We start from the raw sequence: 24207 nt of genomic DNA on the forward strand, positions 1-24207 counted from the left end.
GTGTTCTGGCGCTGCCACTGCCTAGTACATAGTAGTAATTATGGTACCTCTGCGTTTCTGGGCTCAAGTCTTCCCATCAGTAAAATAGGGGTAACAGAAGCCTTCCCACAGACCATTAGCTCCCTTGGCTGCCCTTGTCTGACAATTCTTTAGCCCAACTAATTTTCTCAGCCTGTACACTGGCTGGATTCGCTTTGCATGTCTGGTTAGCTCTGTTTTCTGCTTTGCTGTCTTCTGCCTAAGTCAGTTAAATATTAATGGGGGAAGTCAGCAACTAATTGAATTTCAGATCTCTTGTGGGTCTTCCACTGGATCTTTTTTGTACCTCTCTTCATTCCTTGTATCTTTTGACATCCTGTGAAGTTTTTGCAGTAGCTGTTCCAGTTTGCATTGCATTCTCCTTTTTCCTTCATAGCATCCATCTCACACTCAGCAGACAACCATAATTCTTAATTTACAGAGATGACACAGGCTATGGAGCAGGGTTCCATCAGTGCCCACCCTCTGTCTCAGGAAGAGGTGTCAGTCTTTGCAAAGGCCAACTCTTTATCTGGTTACTCTTCTCCCACCTCTTAAATGTAGCTCCTGTCAAGTTCTATTTTAGAGCTTTTCTGTTGGAGCAGCTGCCACTTTGTTTGAGGCCCATTTGTTTGAGGCCCATTGAGAGTTTGAGACTCTCTCCAGTCTGTTTAGGGGACTTCAGTAGTTCTTTGTTGAGCATGCACCCCACATGGTGCTCACTGCCAGGCACTGGGGATGCAGAGACTAAGCTCCCACTCACCCACCGCAGCTACACAGACTGCAGAGGAAGCATTAGGTTAAAGAACATTGTATCTTTTCCTGAAGTTTTCAGAAGTGCATGGTCCATACTTGAGACTGCAAGGGAAAGGGTATTTACTTGTAATTCAGGTATACTTTGCTAAAATATGCATTCATATTAAAATATACTTTTGTTTTTCTGTAGACGTACAAGTTCTTTTTAAGGGCTTCATGGTATTCTATGTGTGTATACTTCACCAGGTCTCTTATCAATGGACAGTACAAACAGTACTACCATGAACGTCCCTGCACTCGTATCTTTGTTTACAACTGCAAGTGTTTCTGCAGTATGAATTCTTAGAAGTGTTACTGTTAAGTCAAGGACGTACGCGTGTTTTGCCAAACTACCCTCTGAGATAGCTGAATCCGGTACATTTTAAAGCAGGAGGCGGTAGAAGACGCTCGGCGGTTCCGGCCTCCGAACAGCAGGCGGCGCTGTGGGCCGTCTTTGCGGAGGCCACGCTAACTGACTTCCGGTATCGGCGGTGGCGCAGGCGCAGTCACCGCGGAGCTGACGCGGAGGCTGGCGGCCACAGGGAGCGATGCCGTACGCCAACCAGCCCACCGTGCGGATCACCGAGCTCACTGACGAGAATGTGAAGTTCATCATCGAGAACACCGACCTGGCGTAAGGCTGCCGAGGGAAGAGGCTGGCGGCTCTGGGGCGCCGGGAGGCCCAAGCTGGGGCCCCGGGGGCAGGGAGCGGGGGTGGAGTGGGGCGATGTCCTTCCGGAGCTGCCCCCGTGCCCCAGGGCCCAGCCTATCGAGGCTGCAGCGCCTTCACGCCTCTTAGCTTTTCGTCTTTCAGGGTGGCCAATTCGATTCGGAGGGTCTTCATCGCTGAGGTGCCCATAATAGGTAAGCGACCCCCCTTCCTCGTTCCCGGGCCTACGGGTTCCTGCTCCGCTCTCCACCCACACTCCTTGGGGCTCCTTCCAGTCCTTGGTTCGGGCTGAGGGTGGTAGTGCTGAGAAAAGTGCATTGCTGGAGACTTGACCATACCCTGTGCCCTTGGCCCAGTGGCCGCCTCCCTGGCACCCACGGACCACTTAGGTCCACCCTTGTCCTGTGTATGCATTGCTGAGAAGCATGGGTTTAACAGTGTGCAGACCTGGGTTCAAATACTGTTTTCATTACTATTGTCACAAAAATTTTTAAATGTTTTCAACTTTTATTTTGGATTCATGGGGGTACATTGGTGCAGAGTTGTTGCCTGGGTATAGTGCGTGATGCTGAGGTTTGGGATATGAATGATCCTTTCACCCAGGTAGTGAGCATAGTACCCAATAGGTAGTTTTTTACTCCTAGCCCCACTGCCTCCCTCCCCGCTCTAGTAGTCACCAGTGTGTCTATATTGTCATCTTTATGTCCATGCATGCCCAGTTTTAACTCCCATGTGGTGTTTGGTTTTCTGTTCCAGTGTTAATTCTCTTAGGATAATGGCTTCCAGACTGGGCTCAGGCCTGTAATCCCAGCACTTTGGGAGGCCGAGGCTGAGGAACACCTGAGGCCAGGAGTTCGAGACCAGCCTGGCCAACATGGGAAAACCCTGTCTCTACTAAAAATACAAAAATTAGCCGGGTGTGGTGGTGCACACCTGTAATCCCAGCTACTGGGGAGGCTGAGGCAGAACTGATTGAACCCGGAAGGTGGAGGTTGCATTGAGCTGAGATCCTGCCACTTACACTCTAGCCTGGGCAACAGAGTGAGACTCCTTCTCAAACAAAAGGAAATAGGATAGTGGCTTCCAGCCGCGTCCATGTTGCTGCAAAGGACATGATTTCGTTTTTTTTTATGGCTGCATCACTTACTATTTTTGTGAAACTTGGGCAAGTTATTAAACTTCTGCGTGCTGCAGTTTCCTCATCTGTAACATTCAGCCACTAATGATCTTTATCAGGGTAATGTTAAGGATTAAGTGAGGTAATCCATAGAAGTGCTTTATGTTTAATGAGTGCTCAGTGCTGGTAGATGGCTTTTTTATTAATCTATTCCTTCAACAGCATTTATGGAGCATGTAAGTGGCAGGCATGGTGGTAAGCTCTGGGAATGCAAAGCTGTAGGGAACATGGTTTTTGCCCTCCTGGAGTCCACAGTGAGGTTGCAGGGGGAGAGATGAATCCACAGACAACACTAAAGCAAGGTAGACTGATCAGTAGTTGAGGAGAAGCATAGCTATGGTGCAGTTGGCTCTTAGAGGAGGGAAGATCAATTTCTTGTCTGGTTCCAGCCACTTTGCTCCAGGTGCTTAATGCATTGATTATACTTGTATGAAATACTTCAAGCATTTCCGAGAGTCAGGTCCAGAGAGTTTGGGTTAGGCAAAAGAAATATAAGTCATAACTGTGGCATCAAATATTTAGACTTTTAAGGAAATAAGCAAGCCAAGTGATTAGGCCAGAGAACATTGTAGTTTATCCACTACCACCCCCAGCCCCCCAGTCACTTCTTCAATTCAGCTGGGAGTGCTGGACCTCCCCCTGACTAATCACTTCATGCCTCTGGACCTCAGTTTCATCAAGAGTCAGGTGAGGGAGTTGTACTTTGTGATGCAGCCCTGCCATTCTGAGTCTAAATGCCTCTTGCCCCACAAATTCAGTTCTACAAATAATGTTGAGCACCCAAGCTAGGAATATAAAGACATCCCAGCACCTGCCTGAAGGAATTTCTGAAGCTTGGGGTATAAACATAACATACACAAATGTGACACAAGGCACACTAGGACAAGTGTGTTCAGGGAAGTCTGAAGAGAGTTTTGTGAGAGAGGAGTTGAAAGAGAGGGAGTGCCACACCTGTAGCATAGAGGGCAGGCAAGGCTTAGTTTTTAGGAGGCACAGAGGATCTTAACCTGTACAGTGAGGAGGGGAAGGGTGTGCTGGAGGGAGGGGCCGGGGGATTAAAGAGGCAGAAAAGCTTGGGTCAGGGTTCTCTTAGTTGGCTTGGACCGGGGAAGCAATGGGAAGCATAGCAGGACAGAGTAGGTGGAGGCCTAGTATGTGGAGGTCCTCTTCCGACCTCTGTTCCTAGTGTCTGTGTCCCTCATTTGGCAGTTGGGCTCCAGTGCCATTTGATTCCTGGATTTAGTTGGTTCCATGCAAATGTTTATGAATGAATAAATGTGTGTTTAAGTCAAGCGTGTGTGATAGATAATACCGTCTTTACCCTTCTACCTGCTCATTGCTGCTAGGGATTGGGTTCTATATTTAGTATGCTTTGCGCGTTAAAGGAATTCAGTAAACGTCTGTTGGTTGAGTGTTTAAAAAGTGCTAAGTTGGGCAGTCCAGTCATTATATCCTAAAATGAGGTATGGCCCGTAAGTCTGTGTTACTTCTGTGAGGTTTTCCCTGACTTTGAAGTGCTCAAATAGTTCATGTTCTTGGATTTGGTGGTGGCACAGGTAGCAGATTTAAGTGCTTCTCATGGAAATACTCAGCTCAAATAAACATGTTTCCACTCCCATGATATTCTCTGCGTCAATGTTTTCTGTGAAGCAAGGAGCCCCCTGCGTTAAATTCACCTGGGCAGGGAGGTGAGGTGTGTGGTGTATGTGGGTCTTATTAAAATGCAAGTTCCTGGGCCCCACTCTAGTGCTGTGAAATCAGCCCAACCATCTGCAGTTTAGTGTCAGGTGATTCCTAAATCTTGAGAACCACTGCATTAAGTCTCTAGGTAAATTTGATGGCTAAACTCCATGTTTGCTTCTTTCATTTTGTAGCCATTGACTGGGTTCAGATTGATGCCAATTCCTCAGTCCTTCATGATGAGTTCATCGCTCACAGGCTTGGTGAGTACTCCTTTTATTAGAAGGGAGGGTACTATACTGTGCCTAGTGTCAGGAGGGGGCTTCCTTCCAGCCTCACCCCCAGGAGGCTTCTGGTTTCTCATTTTGGCTTGGCTGTTTGGTTTTCTTTAAAGTGCTTTTCTGTTTTTTACAGGATTAATTCCCCTCATTAGTGATGACATTGTGGACAAGCTGCAGTACTCCCGGGTATGCTATGTGATTGGGTGGAATGTGAGATTTGGTGGGAAGCCTTTGGTTCACAAAGGGATTTTTCCTGACATTTGGCATCCAGCTTGAGTAGTATTGTAGGTCTGGAACAACAATGTGGAGATGTTGTCTAGAGCCTGGGCAGGCCTTGATCCTTGGTTCTGATGGGGCTTCAGATTGATTAGCACACAGGACATCAGGAAATGTTGTTAGCCAGCTCCACCAGATTGCCTATTTACAGTGGAGGTTCTTCCTTCCAAAGCATCGCTTCCCAGTAGCAGGGGCCTTAGGATGCTACAGGAGTCAACAGAAGGTTGGGGTAGGCAAGGAGCAGAGGGAATGGGAGCTGTCTCACAAGAGCAGCTTCTGGGGAACTAGTCCTGGTGTCTGCAGATTCATGCTGTCCCCTCACTCGCAAGTGATGCTGCTTAAACATGGCCACACTCTTACCCGCTTCCTCCTGGTCGTGTTTGCTCCCTGATGGCATGTTAACAGGCCTTCAGACTTTGGAGAGAGTGGGATAGTAGTAGGTTACCTTCATCCTTTCACTAGGCTGCATTACATAGCAGCTTAAGACTACTCCCTCTTGATGGCTTTGGGTGATCCAGAATCAGTCCATTTTCTTTTTTTTTTTTTTATTTTTTATTTTTTGAGACGGAGTCTCGCTCTGTCGCCTAGGCTGGAGTACAGTGGCCGGATCTCAGCTCACTGCAAGCTCCGCCTCCTGGGTTCACGCCATTCTCCTGCCTTAGCCTCCCGAGTAGCTGGGACTACAGGCGCCTGCCACCACGCCCTGCTAATTTTTTTGTATTTTTAGTAGAGATGGGGTTTCACTGTGTTAGCCTGGATGGTCTCTATCTGCTGTCCTCGTGATTCACCCGCCTCGGCATTCACCCGCCTCGGCCTCCCAAAGTACTGGGATTACAGGTGTGAGCCACCGTGCCCAGCCTCAGTACATTTTTTTAGGTTGAATATCTTTTCATATTTTTATCTTCCATTACATTTTGATTCTCCCATTTCATATTTCTTTTTCTATTTTTTCAGACAGGTCTCACTCTGTCACCCAGGCTGGAGTGCAGTGGCATGATCTCGGCTCACTGTGACCTCAGCCTCTGGGCTCAAATGATTCTCCTGCTTCAGCCTCCCAAGTAGCTGGGACTACAGGTGCTGTGCACCACCACACCCTAAAAATACAATTTTCTTGTATTTTTTGTAGAGACAGGGTCTTGCCATATTGTCCAGGTTAGTCTCGAACTCTTGGACTCAAGCGATCCTCCCACCTCAGCCTCCCAAAGTGCTGGGATTACAGGTGTGAGCCACTGTGCCCAGCCCCATTTCATATTTATAAAAGTGATTCTGTGTCAAGGGTCTGGGTTACCTTCATACCTCACCTGTGTGTAACTGTAGAGGACCCAGGTGGGACCTCTAGCTGCTGCTTCTTCCTTATCATGCAAACATCAAAAGAATGTTGGGTTTTCCTCACTGGTGTGAGGGAGAGAACAGCTTGCTTGATTGCATCCTAGTAACTGTCTTCTTGCCTGAAGTGAAACTGCAATTAATAGTCCCTAACATGGGAATGAGTCAGTTGTTTTAAGAATGGCAAAATGTTAATAATTATGGAAGGTGGTTATGTATGAAATTTTCCATAATAGAAAGGATTTTTTAGAAAAGGTGAGTAGTCTAGAACTTGAAAGGTACTTTTTTCTGTTCCTTGGTGGTTTTATTTTAAATGATGATTACATTCCTAAGCTGGTCGTCTTAGTTCTTGGGAAGCTGAACTATAGAGTGTGAAAGCATCCTCCTCTGCCTCATAGCCTTGGTTATCTGAGGAAGAGTAGTTCAAGCGCCAGAGGGAGATGTTAGCAGTGTGTCTCCAGAGGTGGCCTTACAGCTGGTGGGAGTGGGAAGGAAATGTGGGTGCCAATGTATGTATAAGTTGTCTCTAAACTTGGGCAGTCCATGAGAATGGTATACCAGTTTGTCACAGCCCACAAGAACCTGGAGACTGATGAACCCCTTTTTACAGGTGAAGAAACTTAAGGAACTGGGCATTAGATGCAGGAAACCAAGACAGGGAGCCAAGGCAGGAGTTGCCATCTCCCTGTAGACTCATTCCCTCTTCTCTTCCTACCTTAGGACTGCACATGTGAGGAGTTCTGCCCCGAGTGCTCAGTGGAGTTCACCCTCGACGTGCGGTGCAATGAAGACCAGACGCGACATGTCACGTCTCGAGACCTCATCTCCAACAGCCCCCGGGTCATTCCGGTCAGTGCAGGAGAGCAGCCTCTTTTCCCTGGGATCTTTTCTCTTCTTTTGCTGGCTCCAGGTGGGCTAGACTGGGGTTGATCCTTATAACATGTTGGCATTCCCTGTTACCTTCTGCCTTAATCTGATCCCTAGAAGTGCTAATTCTGGATTCTTCTTGGGCATCGTTGCATGGTTAGCATCGTTGCTAGTGCACACCCTCTGTCACCCAGGGACCCTTTTAAAGGCCATGGAATTGTTTTGCCTGAGGCCATCACCACACCATGAAGTGGGGGTTGGAGCCCTGGGGGCATCTGTGCCACCACCTCGTCAGGTGCTCCTTCCCTGGTTGACAGATTGCAGTCTAGAGGTGCTGGGATATGGATGCCAGAGGAGGTGACTGGAGAGGTGAGCAGCTAATGAATGCCTGGTGGACTCCCTACAGGTGACATCCCGGAACCGAGATAATGACCCCAATGACTACGTGGAGCAGGATGGTGAGTCTTCCTGATCTGTCACTCTGTGGGCCAGCGGGAAGCAGAGACAGATACAGCCTCTCGTGCTGCCTGGTCTCCTCACAAATTGGCTTTAGACCCATTTTTCCAGATGTGTGTGGTCTTGGAGTGGCACTCCAAGTCAGAATTTGGAGAACCATGTCTCTCCTGGCCCTCGACTGACTTGTGCCTCTCCCTGCAGACATCCTCATCGTCAAGTTGAGAAAGGGCCAGGAGCTGAGACTTCGAGCCTATGCCAAAAAGGGCTTTGGCAAGGAGCATGCCAAGTGGAACCCTACTGCAGGGGTGGCTTTTGAATACGATCCAGACAATGCCCTGAGGCACACAGTGTACCCCAAGCCTGAGGAATGGTATGTTCCCCTTAGGAGTGATGGCAGGCATTTGGGGTGGGTGTGTCATAGAAATGGCTGCTGTTGACTGAGATGTGGCAGGCTTTCTAGGAACTTGGGTGCCTCAAAAACAGCAGTGGCAACCTTGTGCTGACCTGTGTTTGACCTCAGGCCAAAGAGTGAGTACTCGGAGCTGGATGAGGATGAGTCGCAGGCTCCCTATGACCCCAACGGCAAGCCAGAAAGGTAAGAGCCTGCTCGGACATGGGAAGGTAAAGTGTGTAAGAAGGGATGGTTTTGGTTCAGGCCGTGAGTTAGGCAGTCCCTCTCCCCGACCTCGCAGTTCTCACAAGCTGAGGAGGGCTGCTGACTGCTAAACCAGACCTGTGGTATGTGCACATCCCAGGGCAGGCCGTCAGCCCCCTTTTGGTCACTGTGACAAAGAGGAACCTCTAGTTATCCAGGTTGTTCCTATTCTGATTTTCAGCCCCCAAAGAAGAGATTCTTCAGGTCAACGCTAGGGGCAGAGATTTGGACCCAAGTTCCACAGGGGTGACTGTGAAAGAGCTGTCACTGGTCACTGCTCACTTGGTTTTCCACTCTCTCCTCAGTGGGGCATGCGTACATACAGAACTTTAGGATTTTCGCAGGTACCTTATGAGGTAGTTGTAGCCTCCTTGCAGTCGTGCAAAGTGTGTTGAAACTACCCTATATAAGAGGTTTTAGATGAAGTCAGCCCTGACCCAAGGTCAAGTTCCATGTGGGAACAGAGCCAAGACCCGGAAGGAGGGAGGGTTGTCTATGGCCAGAGCTCGGGTCGGCCAGCCTGCCTCACAGGGCACTCACTGGACTCTTGCCTCCTAGGTTTTACTACAACGTGGAGTCCTGTGGCTCTCTGCGTCCTGAAACCATTGTCCTGTCAGCCCTCTCTGGATTGAAGAAGAAACTGAGTGATTTACAAACTCAATTAAGCCACGAGATCCAGAGTGATGTGCTAACCATAAATTAACTGTAGCTTGCCTGCTTCAGCAAAAACGGAGATTCAGGCCAGCAGCTGGATACGGGGGTCTCTCTTCAGACTCTTCTAGAGAATCTAGTCTACTGTTGCTTGAGCGTCTTGGCAGGACATCAGTACCAATGAGAAGAGGGTCACAGATCGATCACCAGGGATGCAGTGGTGTTTAGGCAGGACCGGTCTTTACTGGCCCTGACTGCTGTTCATAATTGACAGCAGTGCTCCCCAGATCCCAGAAGGTCCCTTCTGGACTGTTTCCAGTGCACCTGTAGGGAACCAACTGCACTTCTCTCCTGGTTAGTCCAGCTCTTTAAACCCTTTCTGTCCAAAATGAGTCATTTTCAGTTGTACCTTAGATTTCTAGTGTTAGGATCAAGTGCCATAGCCTTTATTCAGTGTCCCTAATTTGAGAAGTAACCTTTTGGAATAGCATTAGACCCTGTCTGTCCCCTCCCCACCAAATAAACATGATATTTCATTCTCTGTCCAGCAGTTATGAACCCCTTCACCATCAATGGCCTGATCATTTAGTTTGGTGGGGGCAGGGGGGTGGAAGCAGCCGCAGGACCAAGGGCCCCTCCCACATACACAGGAGGAATATTTCATTTCTCCTTAATGAAGCCTCTGGCCCTAACCCCTCAGCACTGTCTCCGGATAGGAACATGTACAAAGCAGTTAATTAGGCAGCCTGGAGAAAACCAGAGATCCAGTACAGAAAGGAAAGGATATTTATTGATTAACAGAAGTTGTCTTTTTAAAAGTGTTTATTTTTGGCAATAAAGAGCACAACATAATCTCCTTCATGCGTCATCGTGCCACTTAGCTGAGCCAGCCAGCTCTGCCTCCCTCCCCAAAGACCTTTGGACCCCAGTTCCCCTCTACAGGCTAGCTCATCCCTCTGGGTGGTCATTCCCGGGTCACGTTGAGAGCGAGGCTGACTGCACCACCTCCCTAGCTCAAGGGCTCCTTTGGGAGGGGCTGCGTGCTTTATCATCCTCCTGCCACAACTCAGATAGTGGTTATTTACAAGAAGGTCTGTTCCCGCAAATCAGGACCCTAAAGTATTAAAAAACAAAACCCAAAAAACAACAAAAAACCCCACACAACCAAAGGTTTGACGTGAATAGAAAGATAGCCCTTCTGCCTGGTAGTCAACAAATACCAGCACTAGAAAATCAATTGCTTTAATTGCATTACAGCAGGGAGCCTCAGCACCATGTGGGGAGGAGGAAACGGGAAGGGCTAGGTTTCAGAGTGCTTTTGGCTGGCCAGAACGTGGCCAAACAGGGCCAAGGGGCTCCCTCTGCTTGGGCATTGTTCACCCCTGGTCAGTGAGGGGGCAGCAGGGGTGCTCCCCACGGCAGTCCTGCTGCAGCCTTCCCTCCTGGCCTGGCCGTGGGGCAGGAACAAGCTCCAGCCTTCCTCCACGTGGCCGAGGTAATCAGCACCCCTACCCCGAGGGCATCTTCCCAGCCTACAAAGCAGGAAGGAGCCTGTGCAGAAGTTACATTTTAAAACCAGATTTTCACCTGAGGCGTCAACCAGATGTCACCTCTGCTTAAAACTCCAATTGCAAGGCTGGCAAGCAGCACAGTGGAAGTGCAGATCCTTCCTGTGTCACTCCAGGCCCAGAGGAACTGAGAAGCCACCTGCTGTTCCGGCCCTTGGGCTGTTTGGGAAAAGCCAGCAGTCAGAGTGCCAGCCTCAAGCTCTGATTGTCCCCCTCCTCTGGCCCTGGTAGTTCAAGCAGGTTCTGGCAGCAGGAGGGTTGTGCCATGGAGGATGGACACAACTGCCCTTATACTCAAAAACAGCCTTGACTATGGCCTGGTCATAGGATTAAACAGTGTGTGTGTATTGGTGGGGAAGGATGGGGTGAGGGTGAGGGGATCTCACTGATACAGAGTATATCATAAGCCATATATATTAAAATCATTAACAGTATATAGTCCCACGGTAGCTCCAGCCCCTCACACATGCTCAGGTGGTGTGGCCAGCCCTTTGCCTCAGTCCAGTCTCACCCTTGGGGGCAAGGAGAGGGCAGCTTGCTCCCTTTCTCCAGGCTCTTGGCCGACAGCCCCTTGAGGCTGTCCACGGTACACTGCAGCCAGCCCCGCAGCAGGCAGCCCCCAGTAGTCATCGGTGCTCGCCAGCACTGTGGTCACTGGGATGGGGTCTTGGCCTCGCTGCTGTCCCCCTGGCTGGGCTTTGGCTTTAGCAGGATGAATCTGTTGAGGAGGTCCGTTTCCGAGCTGGCCTGGGCTGCCCCATAGCCCTCACCTGTGGGCACAGAAGCAGGCTCAGAACTCAGAGCTAGGTCAAAAGACCCCTGCCCAATAGGCCTCATCCTCCACAGAGCCTCCTGGCAGGTGGGTGTGGGGCATGGAAGCGACTCACCAGCATAGCTGGAGGCTTCGGCGATGTTCTGGGAACCCGTGATGTGGTGCCAGTAGGCACTGCGGGGCAGCATGGTCGTGGGTGTGCAGGGATACGAGTAATGCTCCGTGCCCTTGTTCAGCAGCTGTGGGGCAAAGGAAGAGGTCACTCCCATTAGTGGCTCACAGTATCCCTGAGCAGCCTGCCCAAGACCCTATCTGCCTCCACTGTGTAGCCCAGGCACTTGGCCCTGCCTGCCCACTCACCCCCCTCCGCTAACCCTGTAACCTGGACTGATGCCCGCTGCCTCACCCTCACGTTCTTCTCCATTTCCAGCAGGACCCGCTTGTGCTGCTCGGCGATGGCCAGGGTGGCACTGTGGACTCGCTGGTAAATCTGCTCCCCTTCTTGTGTCTGGAAGGTGTAGAGTCCTTCCCCAGCATCACACATCCTGGGGACACAGATGGCACAGAGGGCAAGACGGTGGGGACCCACCACAGACATGCATGTCATTGGTTAGGCTGTCCTGCAACTGCAAGCTGTGGCTGCCTTCCAGGCCGGGCGGACAGGCAGGGCTGTGGTCTGGGGGTCCGACCACATGATGCAAATGTGCTGAGCATTTTCTATACCAGCTGGTGCTCAAAATGCATTACAAGAATTAACCCATTCAGTTTACCACCTCCCTCTGGTCTTTGTACCATAAATAGTTTCCTCATTGTTACGCATTTTCCCAAGCCATTTTATAGATGAGGAAACTGAGGCATACAGAAGCTAAGTAACTCAACCACGGTTCTGCAGAGGATTATGTGTAATTTCAGTCTAGGCAGGCTGACTCCAGAGTTCAAGTGAGGGGATACCCAGTCTTCACTATAATGCTAGGAGGTTACGTACTTTATTATTCCCGAAACCCAGACTCAGGTCTACAGTCACAGAACTAGTAAGTGCCTGAACCCGCATTTGACTTAAGCCAAAGTAGTCTATGACTTTTGGTAAATAGCTTCAATTGATCTGCATGCTGTGGGCAAGTTACTCCTCTGAGCCTCCATTTCATTTCTTCGTCTATAAAATGGGAACATTACATTCCCCCTTGGGATTGCTATGCCAATAAATAAACCAAGCTCCTAGTGCAGTGCTCAACACAGAGTGAATGGCAGCCCCCATCACACCATGGTAGGACAGGGCTGAGAGGCAAGAGGGTCCTACCGGCCAGCCTCAAAGGTAAAGCGTGTGGCATCCCGGCCATAGCGGCGCAGTGAGCAGAGGGGCCACGAGACGAGCTTCACACGGGGGTTGTGGATGTCCCAGAGGTAGATGTTCTCATGGGTGATCTGCAGCTTGCACTCACCATACACGTCCAGGTTAGGGCAGGGCAGCAGGAATACATTGAAGCGATCTGGAGTAGGGGAGGGTGGACAAGTGGGCACAGAGATGCCCCAGATGGGGGCTTCCTCCCTCCCTTCCTCTCCTCTTCCTCCTCCCCCTCCCCACCCCCAGGGCCAGGGCCCAGCCTCACCTGTCTGCTCACACTGCACCCCTGGGGCCAGGAGGTCAGGCTCTCCCAGACTGATGTCGTTGAGGCGGGACCCCAGACACTCCACAGATAGTGTCTTGTACCACTCCTCTGCCTCCAGCTCTGAAGAAAATGCTACTTCATCATGTGGCTCCGGGAGCCCGGTAGCCCAACCCATCTGCCCAGCCTGACTTATGCCACCATGCACAGCAGGGAGGGCAAGGACAGTGGGTTCTGCCTGCCTATCCTGCCTCAACCCTGAGGGCCTGCTCCCTGAAAGCACCCCCAACCCCACACACACCCCACCACCATCTCCACCCAGGGTTAGCCCTGCTCTGCCCGCTCCTAGCTGGACCTCTGACCATGACCACCCCAGGGGAGGCAGATGGAGGTCCACACTCAGCACCTCACCTGAGTCGCAGGTGAAGGTACGTGCCGAGTCGTCAGTGAATATGATGGCCACCGCCTGCCGCTTGGTCTCCTTGGGGAGCCGTGTGACACACTTGACGTTGCTGATCTCAGTCACCTGGGACAGCATCCACGAGGGACTTAGCCTGGCCAGTGCATCTCTCTCTCTCTCTCTCTCTCTTTCTCTCTCTCTGTCTCTCTCTCTCTCTCTCTCTCTCTCTCTCTCTCTCTCTCTCTCTCTCTCCATCCCTCACAGCCCTGCCACCCCTAGGAGGGTGCGCAGACCTCAGGCCTCAGCAGACTGTCTTTGCTTACAGGTTGGGGGAGCTAGGACCCAGGCCTCCTAACCTTGGGGCAGCCCCGGAGGCACACTGACTTCTCATCTGGATACTTCTCCAGCCGCTGGGGCCCCTTGCTGGAGGATTTCCGGAACACCAGCCAGCACCTCCGGTAGATCTGTGGGGCGAGATGACAGGGCTCAGACCTCCCTGGACCACTCCCACCCTGCCAGCATGGCCCTGCAGCCACCCCTGCCTGCCACAGGGGGCGGTGCCGCACAGCCTTCCCTGGAGCCCCACCCTGGGGACACCAGGGGTGGGAGTCAACAGCAGTGTCACCTCCCTGGGAGAGAAGCCTCCTCCCCAAATTGAAAAGTCATTGACTTCTTGGCTGGCTCCAAAACGCTGTTCCACAAAGGGTGCTCTCCTGACCTGCCATTTACTGTGTGCCCCGCTTTTAGCGAGTAGCCAGCATTCCTGAGTGCTTCCTGCTCACACCTGTTATTCGCACTGTGCACAGTCTCAGGGCCACTCCTGAGATAAGTCCTTTATCATCCCCATTTTATAGATGGGGAAAGGGAGGCATCAAAACACTAAGGAATGGTGATGCTGGTATTTGCAGCAGGCTGTCTAGATCCAGGGCAGACCCTCACAGCCCACTGCAGGATCTGGCCAGGGCTCGGGCAGTGCCAGCCACAACAGAGGGGTCTCCTGGGGACAGGGATTAGACCCTTGCCCCTTGCCCACCTGTACATCCCCATACCCCTAGTTCTCTGAGTTAGGTGAGGGTCTTTACATAGGTAACCCCCACTCTTGTCTCCTGGGGCTTTCACTCACCCTCTCTTTTCATTCTCTTACCGACCCTGACGTGTAAGGGGCGCAGTTCCAGCTGGGAACCCAAGGCTGTTCGAGGTGAAGGGGCGGAGCTAGGAATCTGAGGCTCCTCCCACAGCATGGTGCCTTCCCTCCTGGTCCTGGCCACTGCTGAGGCTCCTGTACCTTAAACCACCTACATTCTCTGTAGCTTCAGGGACTCCCCCGAGGGGGTGGGGAGGGGAGGGGAGTGACCATTCTAGGACTGAAGGGACAGACCGGCCTATCATTCACCCGGGGTAGGGGAGGGTTTGGCCCCAGCCACTGGCCAGAGCTGCCCTTGCACAGCCCCTCCCTCCCACCTAGGCTTTTTTCTGCCCAAAGTCTGTGGCTGGGGTTTACCTACTCCTTCCAGCGGGCACTTCAAAAGCCCTGCAGAGCCTGTTCCCAGGCATCTCTGGTGTTCCTCTTACTGGAAACAGTAGGGAGACTGAGTGGCAGCCGAGAGCACAGCAAAGGAGGCCAGGGGACCTCTGGGCCCCACCCTCTCCTCGGCTCTACTGTGCCATGGGTACACTAGGTCCTCGGCAGGCAGGGTCCCAGGGTGCAGTGGCCCTAGGCAGCCCCCATTTCAAGACACCACTCAGAGCCAGGCCACTTCTGGCTCCTATCTGGGACCCTAGGAGGCATGTCTGTTCCTGCACTCCTGACCCTGGCTCAGCCCCTGTTCTACCCACCTAAACCACAGCAGCCCTCAGTTCTCAGCTGCAGCGCTCCTTTAAGACAGACACTGAATTTTATCCTCAGAATCCTCACTCATATCCTGGTAGCCTCATTAACAGCCATGCCAAACAAGTGAATGACCACATGAAGGAACCGTGAATGAATGGATGGATGAATGGATGGATGCTGCCAACCCAGATACACCCTGCCAGGGTGGGCTCCATGCAGCCTGCAGCATCAGGGGCAGAAGGCCTGGGGACCTGAGCACGCCGGTTGCTTGGTTACAGGATACACATTCACAGCCCCAGGGAGCCACGCACTCAAGAGCCCTCCTTCCCACTTCGCACAGGGCTTTGATCAGTGCTTCAGAAACACTCTGCCACAGCTCTGCCAGGGGAGAAAGGCCCTGGCAGGTAGGAGTGCCGGCTCCTGATCTCTTTCAGCCCCTCCCCCCTCACCTCTGTGGGCTGAGATGAGAATGGCTGCTGGGGAGGGACTGCAGCCTCTCATACCAGGGGAAGTGAGGCTCCTGGCTTCAGAGGGAAGAGAATTCCTTGCATGGATAGGGCCTGGCCACGCCCCACCTTCCCATCCGGGCTGTGCCCACCTGTCAGCCGCTCAGTCTCCCTTCCCTCTGGAACAGGTTTGATACTGAGCCCAAGTGGCTGCCCTTGTAGCCGGTGCCTTCCTGGCATGCTCTGCCCTGGGCAAGGCCTCAGCCCAGCTGGCCCTGGGGACCTGCTAAGTCTGGGGCCATAGGAATGAGGAGTGATGTTAGAAGCAAAGCCTCTGCTTCCTTGGCCTCCCTACCTCAGCCTCAGCTTCTCTCTTTGTTCTGTGCTCCAAGTCAGTGGGCTGATCCCCTTTCAGAGAAACAGCAAAGAAGTCGATGGCTGCCAGGGCCCAGTCTCAACTAGGTTGAGCCCCAGGGTGGGGAGGAACAGGAGGGGAGGTAGGGCCAGAACCACCCTCTCCAAGGCCAGCCCTGCTCTGTCTGGTATCCAGGTAAGGAAGCCAGGTGGCAGATCCCTCTTCTACTCCGCATGCCCCCCATCCCCCTCAGGCTGAGCCAGGACGCCTTGAGCAGCCTGAGCCCACCCACCCCTTCAAGGCAATGGGAAAGAAAAGGGAGAGAGGGACAGGAGTCCTGGGTCAAACACGAGACTTGGGTGACCTCAGTCACCAGGGCTGTCCTTCCTACAGGGGAAGGGGCAGCTACTTGCCAGACCTGTCTTTGGCAGGGGGCCTGGCAGAGGAAAAGAGGCAGCTCTCAGACAGCCTCACTGAGATCATGAAGTTGATCCCCTCTGCTCCTGTCTTCTGGGGGGTCTTCACCAGTTGGGGGTCTACAGGGGGTAGGACAGGATGCATGCCCAGTGAGACCTCTTCTCTGTAGTCCCTCCAAGCCCCCAGTTCAGGGCCAAGCACCAAGCAAGCATAGAGTCACCCGCCAACAACTTGGAGGGAAGCAGCCTGTCCCAGAGCACTGGACCATTCTGCCCAAAGTTCTCATTTAGAAACCACATAAATATCAGCTTCAGCGCCTCACACCACCCCATCTCCCCCAGCCAACCACTCCCCTTTTCAAACACTTCTTTAACATTAAAAACGACAATCTGAAATATACTAAATATCTGCACACGGAAAGCAGTCGGAAGCAAGGGGAGAGGACCTAAAAGAAAAGAGGCCAGGAGAGGTGAGGGGAGGCCGGGGGTAGGGGGCAAACGGAAGGGAGAGGAGGCCAGGGGAAGTGAGACGCTGCTTCTCAGCTCAGACACAGCCTGGCCTTGCCAGCCGCTCCTGCTGCTGCTGTGGTGACAACTTCAACAATAGCAGGGGAGCCGCCTGCCCATCCACGGCCACCGTTGCTGCCACTACCACCACCGCTGGCCCAGCTGTTGGGATGCCAGCCAGCCCTCTGGGGCGGGGGCTGCAGCAGACAGAACCCAGCCCAGGCACATGCCAGGCAGCACGCTGGCGAGGAGCCCCGAGACCACAGATGCACGATGCCCGGCAGCCAGCGGGCAGCCGCATGCCCCACACACCATGCCTCCGTGCCTGGGACCCTGTCCTCGGGCCCCCCTCCCTTGGCAGGGCACCTCCGCAGGTCAGGGTCACTCACCCCGAGCTTCCTGCTCTTCATCTTCACGTAGCCTTGCTTGACGATGTCGCTGAAATTGGTCGCCATGGTTTTCCCACCTTTTGGGGGCGCGGGGCCTGGAGGAGGCGAGGCGAAGGACGTCCAGGTGCCTGGGTCTCCGGCTCCTCCAATCACCTGTTCCAGACACTCTGTCCGGGCTGCCGCGAGGGGCTGCTCCTCACCTCACCCACCTCAGCATTGTTCTAGCAGCTCCTTCGCCCCGCGCCTGCTGGAAATAAAAATGACAGGGAGATTAGAGACAGTGACATCTTTCTCTTCTTCTCGCTGTCTCGCTCTCTTTTTTCCTTCCTCTTCCCACACTCCTCCCTCCCTCTTCCCTCCCTCCTTCCTCCCGCCCTTCTTCCTTCCCTTCCCTCCCCACCCCAGGACGACAGAACCATTCAGGAAAACCGAGGTGGAGGCAGCAGTGAGGAAAATGGTCCAGCCCAGTCCCCTCCCTCACGGCTGGGGCCTGCAGTTAACCCCTTCCTGGGAGGACTGGCTCTGGCTCCTGCTGTGGAGGTGGGGACCCAGGAAGGGAAGTGGCGGGGAGTGCTGTTCCTCAGCATTTCGGGCTCGGGTCCCCACCAACTGTGATAACTCTGGGGCAAATTTAGGGCAACTTGCCAAGAGCAAAAGCCCCTTCCTGGGTACAAGCGCTCCCAGGGGTAGGGGCAAGCGCTTCCCAGAGACGGGGGAGGGGGGTCCCAGGAGATGACCCCTGGGTGTCTGAGTGAACCCATGCTCTGCAATGTTAAAGACAATTTGCCTGGTCAGCTCAGCAGCCCCCACAAACCCCTCTGCCCTCCTGCCCCACCCGGTCCTCTACCTGTTTCTCTCCAGCCCCAGGCTAAGAATCACTACCTTGAGCTCATGCAGGGCCTGCTCCCAGACCCTGCAGCTCTTCCGCACACAGCTCTGGGTGCTGCTTCCTGGGTGGGAGGGCAGAGTCCAGTGGGGCGGGCCCCCAGATAAGCCTGAGGAATGTGCTGGGCCGGCTGGAGGTGGCCACTGTGGGAGCAGACGCCTTGCCCTGGCCGTGGGGTTGGGAACGCTGGCCAGTCCGTGAGGGTGGGGCCTGGGCCCCAACAGGCCACTGGGTCTGGCCAAGCCAAGCAGGGCCTCCATGTCCTGAGCATGAGCAGGAGTTAATTATAGGAGAACCAGCCAGGGCCTGGGGCAACAAGACATGCAGGAGACAGTGTGGGACACCAGAGAGAGGTAAATATGGAGCAGGAAATGGGAGTACCAGCAGGACCACCCCAAATCAGGCGGATCTGCAGATAACAAAGACTCAAACTCAAAGGGAGACCTCAGTGATGACCCAGTCTAACCCCTGCATTTTATAGATGGGGAAAGAAAGTTGCCCAGAGAGGGTGTTACATGACTAAGGTCACACAGCAGGCCTGGGGCAGAGCCAGGGATGAAGGAGAAGGTCCAGGGTGGTGATGGAGGCCAGTCTGAGGGGGAACATCCTACTGCCATCTCTGGCTGCATGCCACCACCTAAGCCTTCCCTGCCATCCAGCCTCAGGGGCAGGATTATGCCAGCAATGTGGCCCCTGTGTCTTCAGGATCACCGGGTGGGAACGGGGCAGCATTTCTGGGGTCAGCTGGGTATCTGTGCTGCCAAAACGGGGCCCTGGGGCAGGCATGCTGCTGGTTGTGCCAGCAGCTTGGCATTAATTAATGTCCTGGAGGCCTGTCTGTTGAGTGCCTAACAAGGAACAGATGGGACTACCCCAGTGGGCACACACAAACAAGGGACAGGCAGAGAGGGTAAAGCTCCCCTATCCCACTTGCACCCTGATACCCCCCACCAATTCCACTCCTGCCCATTCACTGCCTCTATCCCAGCTCCCTGGGGTCCAAGACCCTCCCATAGTTAGGTGGTCTACTTTCCTCCTATAAGGTCTGGTCTGGGGTCCCCCACTGGCAACTGATTCCCAACAGCTCTGCCACACCTGGGCTCTGGCAGCCAGAGATGGGTCAATTTTCTCATCTTTGTCTTCACCGCCTGCCTCTGGGGCTGCCTTCTCCCCAGAGCAAGGACCAGCTCAGGAGTTCCCCTCCAAGAGGATTAGCAGGCTGGCCACTGGCTGTGGGTCCACAGTGTGGAAGCCCCCTATCAGAACACGTCTACAGGAAGCCACTGGGCCCCTCGGGTTCATCCAGCGCAGCCCAGACATAGCACAGCCTGGAGTGTGAATCCAGCTGGCTGTGTGGTCCTGGGCAAGCCGCTTAAGACGCTGTGCCTCAATTTCCCCATTGGAAAAAAATGTGAATAAATCTACCTACTTTAAATGAGGAAATGAATCCATGAGGCACCTGCCTGCCCACTTGGGACAACAGCTTCTACCCTTTTTCTTTTTCTTCTTTTTTTTTTTTTCAGACGGAGTCTCGTTCTATTGCCCAGGCTGGCTCGGCTCACTGCAAGCTCTGCCTCCCGGGTTCATGCCATTCTCCTGCCTCAGCCTCCCGAGTAGCTGGGACTACAGGCTCCCACCACCATGCTGGGCTAATTTTCTGTATTTTTAGTAGAGACGGGGTTTCACCCTGTTAGCCAGGATGGTCTCGATCTCCTGACCTCATGATCCGCCCGCCTTGGCCTCCCAAAGTGCTGGGATTACAGGCGTGAGTCACCACGCCTGGCCTTCTTTTTCTTCTTTTGAGACAGGGTCCTTCTCTGTCACCCAGGCTGGAATGCAGGGGTGCGATCACGGCTTACTGCAGCTTCGACCACCCAGGCTCAAGTGATCCACCCACCTCAGCCTCCTGAATAGCTGGGACCACAGGTACATACATACTGCCATGCCCAGCTAATTTTTAAAAACTTGTTTGTAGAGATGGGTTTTCACCATGTTGCCCAGGCTGGTCTTGAACTCCTGGGGTCAAGTGATCCACAAGGCTTGGCCTCCCAAAGTGCTGAGATTACAGGTGTGAGGAACCGCGCCTGGTCAGAGCTTCTACCTTGAAAACTCCAAGGGCTATATATATATACATTGTTTTCTTCAAGGGATATAGTTTTCTTCAAGAGTTGCTGCTCAGACAGGATGACGAAACCACCAGAAGCCAGCCTGCTCCTTCCCAGCGTCGCCCCAGCAGGGACTGTGGCCCCAAGCTCTCAGGAGTGCTCCTGCTGCATCTCTCCATAGGCCCCACCCTGTCCCATACCCCAGGTCCCCAGCAGGAAGAGTAACCTTCACCGGGAAGGCTGTGTGGCAAAGTCCTGCCAGCTTACTCTGGCCCTGAGTCACAGGGACCCCTGGCCACATTTAGTCCCTAATGAGGTTTGCAAGAGCAAGACCTAACCTAGGACCCAAAATGGTGTGGCAAAGGGGGGTTGGGAATGGAGAGGAGGGAAAGGTCAGGGCCAATAGGTAGAGCCACAAATTTGACAGGCAGTAGTGTCAAGTGGTGAGGGGAGCCCAGAACCAACCCACTATCCTCCAGAAGGAATGCATTGTGTTAAGCAAGAGAGGCAGCCCCCAAGCCGAGCCTGTGAAGGCCCAATAGGACAGCAAGAAGTGGAGGGCAGGCCGGGCACAGTGGCTCACAACTGTAATCTCAACACTTTGGGAGGCCAAAGTGGAAAGATCACTTGGGGCCAGGAGTTCAAGACCAGCCCCAGCACCATAGAGAGACCTTGTCTCTACAAAAAATGAAAAACTTAGCTGGGCGTGTGGCACGTGCCTGTAGTCACAGCTACTGGGGAGGCTGAGATGGGAGGATCACTTGAGCTCAGGAATTCCAGGTAGCAGTGAGCTGTGATGAAGCCACTTTACTCCAGCCTGGGTGATAGAGTGAGACTCTGTCTCTAAAAAATTTCAAAAAAATCAATTAAAAAATACAAAAAGTGGAGGGCAGCTCAGGCTGGGCAGGCCAGGAATTGGGCTGAAGTAGCCCCTGCTCTGTTTGTCCCTGGGGCCACTGTCCCCATCCACTCCTGAGCCACCGCCAGCCTCACAAGCCTGCAGCAGGAAGAATGCTTGCTACTTTGAGAGGACCTGAGGTCTTGGGTCCTTCCCCAGCACTGTGAGCTCCAAGCTCCCAGCTAAGCAGGGTGTCCAGCAGCCCCTCTCAGGGTTCCAGTGCAGGAGGAGGGGAGCAAGGGCTCCCCGTATCCCGCCTCCCAGCCTGGTACCAACACTGCTGCTTACCCAGGGACAGTACCTGCCTGGTGCCAGGCCACCACAGGCTCCCGCGCAAGGAGAGCCAGCTCCAAAACGCTCCTCTCCCCAGGAAGGGTGGGTGTCCTAGGGGGCGGGGGGCCGGGAGACTCCCAGGGCCCTCCCTGCACACCTGCCCCATGGGGCAGCCACGCTGAGCACTCCCTCTCGCACCTGGATTCTGCCTGGAGGCTTTGGCTCCAGAACAAACGCTACTCGCTGAGACTGCAACCAATGACTGAGCGGGCAGCTGCCTGCCTAACTGGGCCTCCCCATCCCTGACAGATCGGATCTTATCGGGGCTGCAGGAACAGCCCTACCTGGACACCATCTCGGTGTCATCTGGCTGTCTCCACCCCACGGCGAAGATCGGATCTGTGGGATTCTCTCCAGCACCAGGGCCATTTCCCATCACCTGCTGCTCTCCCCCCACCCCACCCCCAGATTGTTATCAGGGGCCGGCTGGGAGTGCTCCCAACAGATCCCCATCGGGGCCACCACACGAAACATGGTGAGTCCCATCAAGATGGATGGCAAAGACAGACCAAATACCCACCTGGGCAGAGAGGGATGGCAGAAGGAGGGGACATCTGAACAGCCACGGTCCCCCAGACCCTTAAGCCAAGAGAGTAATGCTGTGGCCATGTGCCACTCTGCTCTCCTGGGTCCCCTGCCCACCCCTCAACATGCCAAACCCCCTCCCTCGAGGGATCACTGCACTAGCTGTTTCCCACCTACAACATCGTTCCCTCACACGCTCATGGTTCATTCCACTGCTTCATCCACCTCCTCCAGGAGGCCTTCCCTGACTCACCAAAGGATCCCCGCTAGTCAGCCTCTCTCACAACATCAGGTGCGGCTGCCTTCATCGCACACCACCATGGGATTTTCTTGTTCCTACATCTGTCCATTTGTTTCTGACCACAGAGAGACATCTGGAATGTCAGCTCCCTGGTGGCTCAGCCTCGTCTGTCTAGTTAACAGCTCTATCCCAGCTCCCTGAATGGTGCCCGGTGGGGAGGAGACACTCAATATTTGGGGGCTGAACGCATCATTCTCTCCAGGACTTGTCCTCCTCCCCATCCTTTCTTCCACCACCACCAGCCTCCATCTGGCTGGACCTGGCTCAGCTTCCAGAGGTGAGTGAGCCACAGCAGGCTCCTAGCTCCTTGGGTCTCAGCGCTGACTGGCATGGCCAGCAGGCTGTTGTTACTGGAGAACCAGCTGCACTCAAGACCTGCAGTTTGGTTCAGAGCTGCCTCAGGGAAGAGTGTGCTGCTGACACCAAGGCCAGGCCTGGTTGGGCAGCCCCACCTTGGCCAGGGTTGTGGGGTGAGGTCATGCCCGTCCCTGCTGCCTTGCCCAGGAGGGAAATGCTGGGAGTAACCAGTACCAGCACAGCAACGCAAGCAACTGGGGAGAGGAGACACAGCTCCTGGGACCAGAGTTGGGGGCGGGGGCAGGGGCAGGAAGAGCCTGTACCTGTGCCACATCCCTCTGAAAGGGTCTAGGAAAGAACCCGCCCTAAGCAAGCCCACCCCACACTGTAAAGCGTAGTCTCCTAGAGCTGCTGCCAGGCCCCTCGCTGCCCTCGCCATCAGACCCCTCCAACCCACACCCTCCATCCAAGTGCAAGCGCCCCAGCAACTGACCTGTTCCCATGGCTTGGGGCAGGTGGGCTGCACAGAGCCCCTGCTCTGCCACATCACCCAGGTGCCCAGCCTCGGCTAATGCCCCTTTTCAGTAACAGAAAGCATATAACTGGATCCAGGGCCTTGCGGGCCATTGGGGAAAAGGTAGACAGACCTTGGCGGCCAGTGGAGAAAGGTTCAAGGACAGGAGGCAGCTGGTCATGAGTTTGGGCTGTAGGGAGAAACCCCATAGTCAGGAGGGGGTAGGCAGTGGGGGCCAGCTGGGGTACAGAAAATCATCTCTTGGAATTTGGAGGAGTTGAGAGAACAGGAGGCCCCGGGGAGGAGTAGGAAGGCTGATAGAAGGTTGGGAGCTGCCAGGGGCTGGGTTATGCCCCTTCCGGCTGGCAGGCCCGGGAGCGCAGGGCCTGGGTTGTTCGGATGGGGTTTGTGTGGGTGCGGGTGAGGTCATCTCGCGACCTGGGCTACCCCGGAGAGGAGAGCTGGGGGTGGAGAGAGCGCAGGGAGTTTCAGGGCCCAGGCACTGGCTTTTAGGGGGCGGGTCTCTGAGCCCCTCCACCCTAGAGTAGGAAGGTCCCATGGGACGGAGCGTCCCTCAGGTTCGGGAAGTGACTGAGGGTAATCAGGGGTGGGAGTCGCCGGGGCTCTCGCGGGCTCTGCGCGGCCTAAGTCCCTCTCCCTTCCTCGCGCCCCCCAATTTACCTGGGCGCCGAGGCCCGGGCCAGGAGCGCCCGCTCAGCGGGGCCTTGGAGCAGGCTCATGCCCGCGTCACTGCGCTGCCGGCGGGGGCGGCAGGGCGGCGGCGGCGCCGGGCTCCAGGCGGGGACGGCGAGGGAGGCGCNCCGCCCCCTGCCCCGCCCTGGCGGCCAGCCCCCGCCGTATACCTCCGAGCCGCGGGACACTCGATTCTGCCCTGGCATCCCCGCACCCGCTTCAAGTCGCCCCTGGTACCCCTGGCTCATTCCCACCGCCCCTCCCTGGGCCCCAAAGCCCACATCGTCTCTCAGCCCCCGAAAGCTGAACTCCACATCAGCTCCCACCCCCCATATCTCAACCCCTTCACTTCTTCAGGAGTCACATACACACCCAGACTCCACATCAGCTCCCAGCCCCCACATCTCAATTCCTTCACTTCTTCAGGAATCACATACATACCCATTGCTCCTCTAACCCCATCATGACTCTCTGGGACCTCACAGCTCAGCTCCCCCAGCCCCACAGTGACCTTC

The 24207-nt window shown here is 54.3% G+C and overlaps 2 protein-coding genes across 8 annotated transcripts; one reads left to right on the top strand and one right to left on the bottom strand.

Annotated features, from left to right (window-relative positions):
* The first annotated feature begins 931 nt into the window (after positions 1–931).
* POLR2C (RNA polymerase II subunit C) lies at positions 932–9709 on the top strand. Its single transcript, XM_017878859.1, has 9 exons — positions 932–1447; positions 1628–1677; positions 4535–4603; positions 4755–4807; positions 6944–7072; positions 7497–7548; positions 7748–7916; positions 8067–8141; positions 8760–9709. Exons 1-9 carry the CDS (start codon positions 1362–1364, stop codon positions 8902–8904), a joined length of 828 nt encoding a protein of 275 aa, XP_017734348.1. The 5' UTR covers positions 932–1361; the 3' UTR covers positions 8905–9709.
* Positions 9657–23819, bottom strand: DOK4 (docking protein 4). Of its 7 annotated transcripts, none has more exons than XM_017878851.1 (9): positions 23681–23819; positions 17141–17384; positions 13553–13660; positions 13208–13322; positions 12800–12919; positions 12490–12679; positions 11599–11737; positions 11308–11431; positions 9657–11190 (listed from the first exon to the last, which is right to left on the bottom strand). In XM_017878851.1, the coding sequence occupies exons 2-9, from the start codon at positions 17204–17206 to the stop codon at positions 11072–11074; spliced, it is 981 nt and encodes a 326-aa protein (XP_017734340.1). In that variant the 5' UTR covers positions 17207–17384; positions 23681–23819; the 3' UTR covers positions 9657–11071. The 7 variants fall into 7 exon arrangements, 6 of the variants coding, with proteins under 6 accessions (XP_017734340.1, XP_017734335.1, XP_017734336.1 ...); XM_017878846.1 differs by having other exon boundaries at positions 17141–17387; XM_017878847.1 differs by lacking the exon at positions 23681–23819 and adding an exon at positions 18023–18301 and having other exon boundaries at positions 17141–17387.
* Between the last annotated feature and the right edge of the window lie 388 nt (positions 23820–24207).

The sequence above is a fragment of the Rhinopithecus bieti genome, unplaced genomic scaffold (assembly GCF_001698545.2).
Source record: "Rhinopithecus bieti isolate Rb0 unplaced genomic scaffold, ASM169854v2 scaffold_11161, whole genome shotgun sequence".
NCBI classification, from domain to species: domain Eukaryota; kingdom Metazoa; phylum Chordata; class Mammalia; order Primates; family Cercopithecidae; genus Rhinopithecus; species Rhinopithecus bieti.

What these genes read in the sequence shown, in the direction of transcription:
- POLR2C (XM_017878859.1), top strand. Translation starts at nt 1,362, where the DNA reads ATGCCGTACGCCAACCAGCCCACCGTGCGGATCACCGAGCTCACTGAC. An exon ending in CGCTGAGGTGCCCATAATAG is followed by an intron (nt 1,678 to 4,534) that starts GTAAGCGACCCC and finishes TTCATTTTGTAG; the next exon opens with CCATTGACTGGGTTCAGATT. An exon ending in ACAAGCTGCAGTACTCCCGG is followed by an intron (nt 4,808 to 6,943) that starts GTATGCTATGTG and finishes TTCCTACCTTAG; the next exon opens with GACTGCACATGTGAGGAGTT.
- DOK4 (XM_017878851.1), bottom strand. Translation starts at nt 17,206, where the DNA reads ATGGCGACCAATTTCAGCGACATCGTCAAGCAAGGCTACGTGAAGATG. An exon ending in TACCTTCACCTGCGACTCAG is followed by an intron (nt 12,920 to 13,207) that starts GTGAGGTGCTGA and finishes CATTTTCTTCAG; the next exon opens with AGCTGGAGGCAGAGGAGTGG. An exon ending in GGTGCAGTGTGAGCAGACAG is followed by an intron (nt 12,680 to 12,799) that starts GTGAGGCTGGGC and finishes CCCCTACTCCAG; the next exon opens with ATCGCTTCAATGTATTCCTG.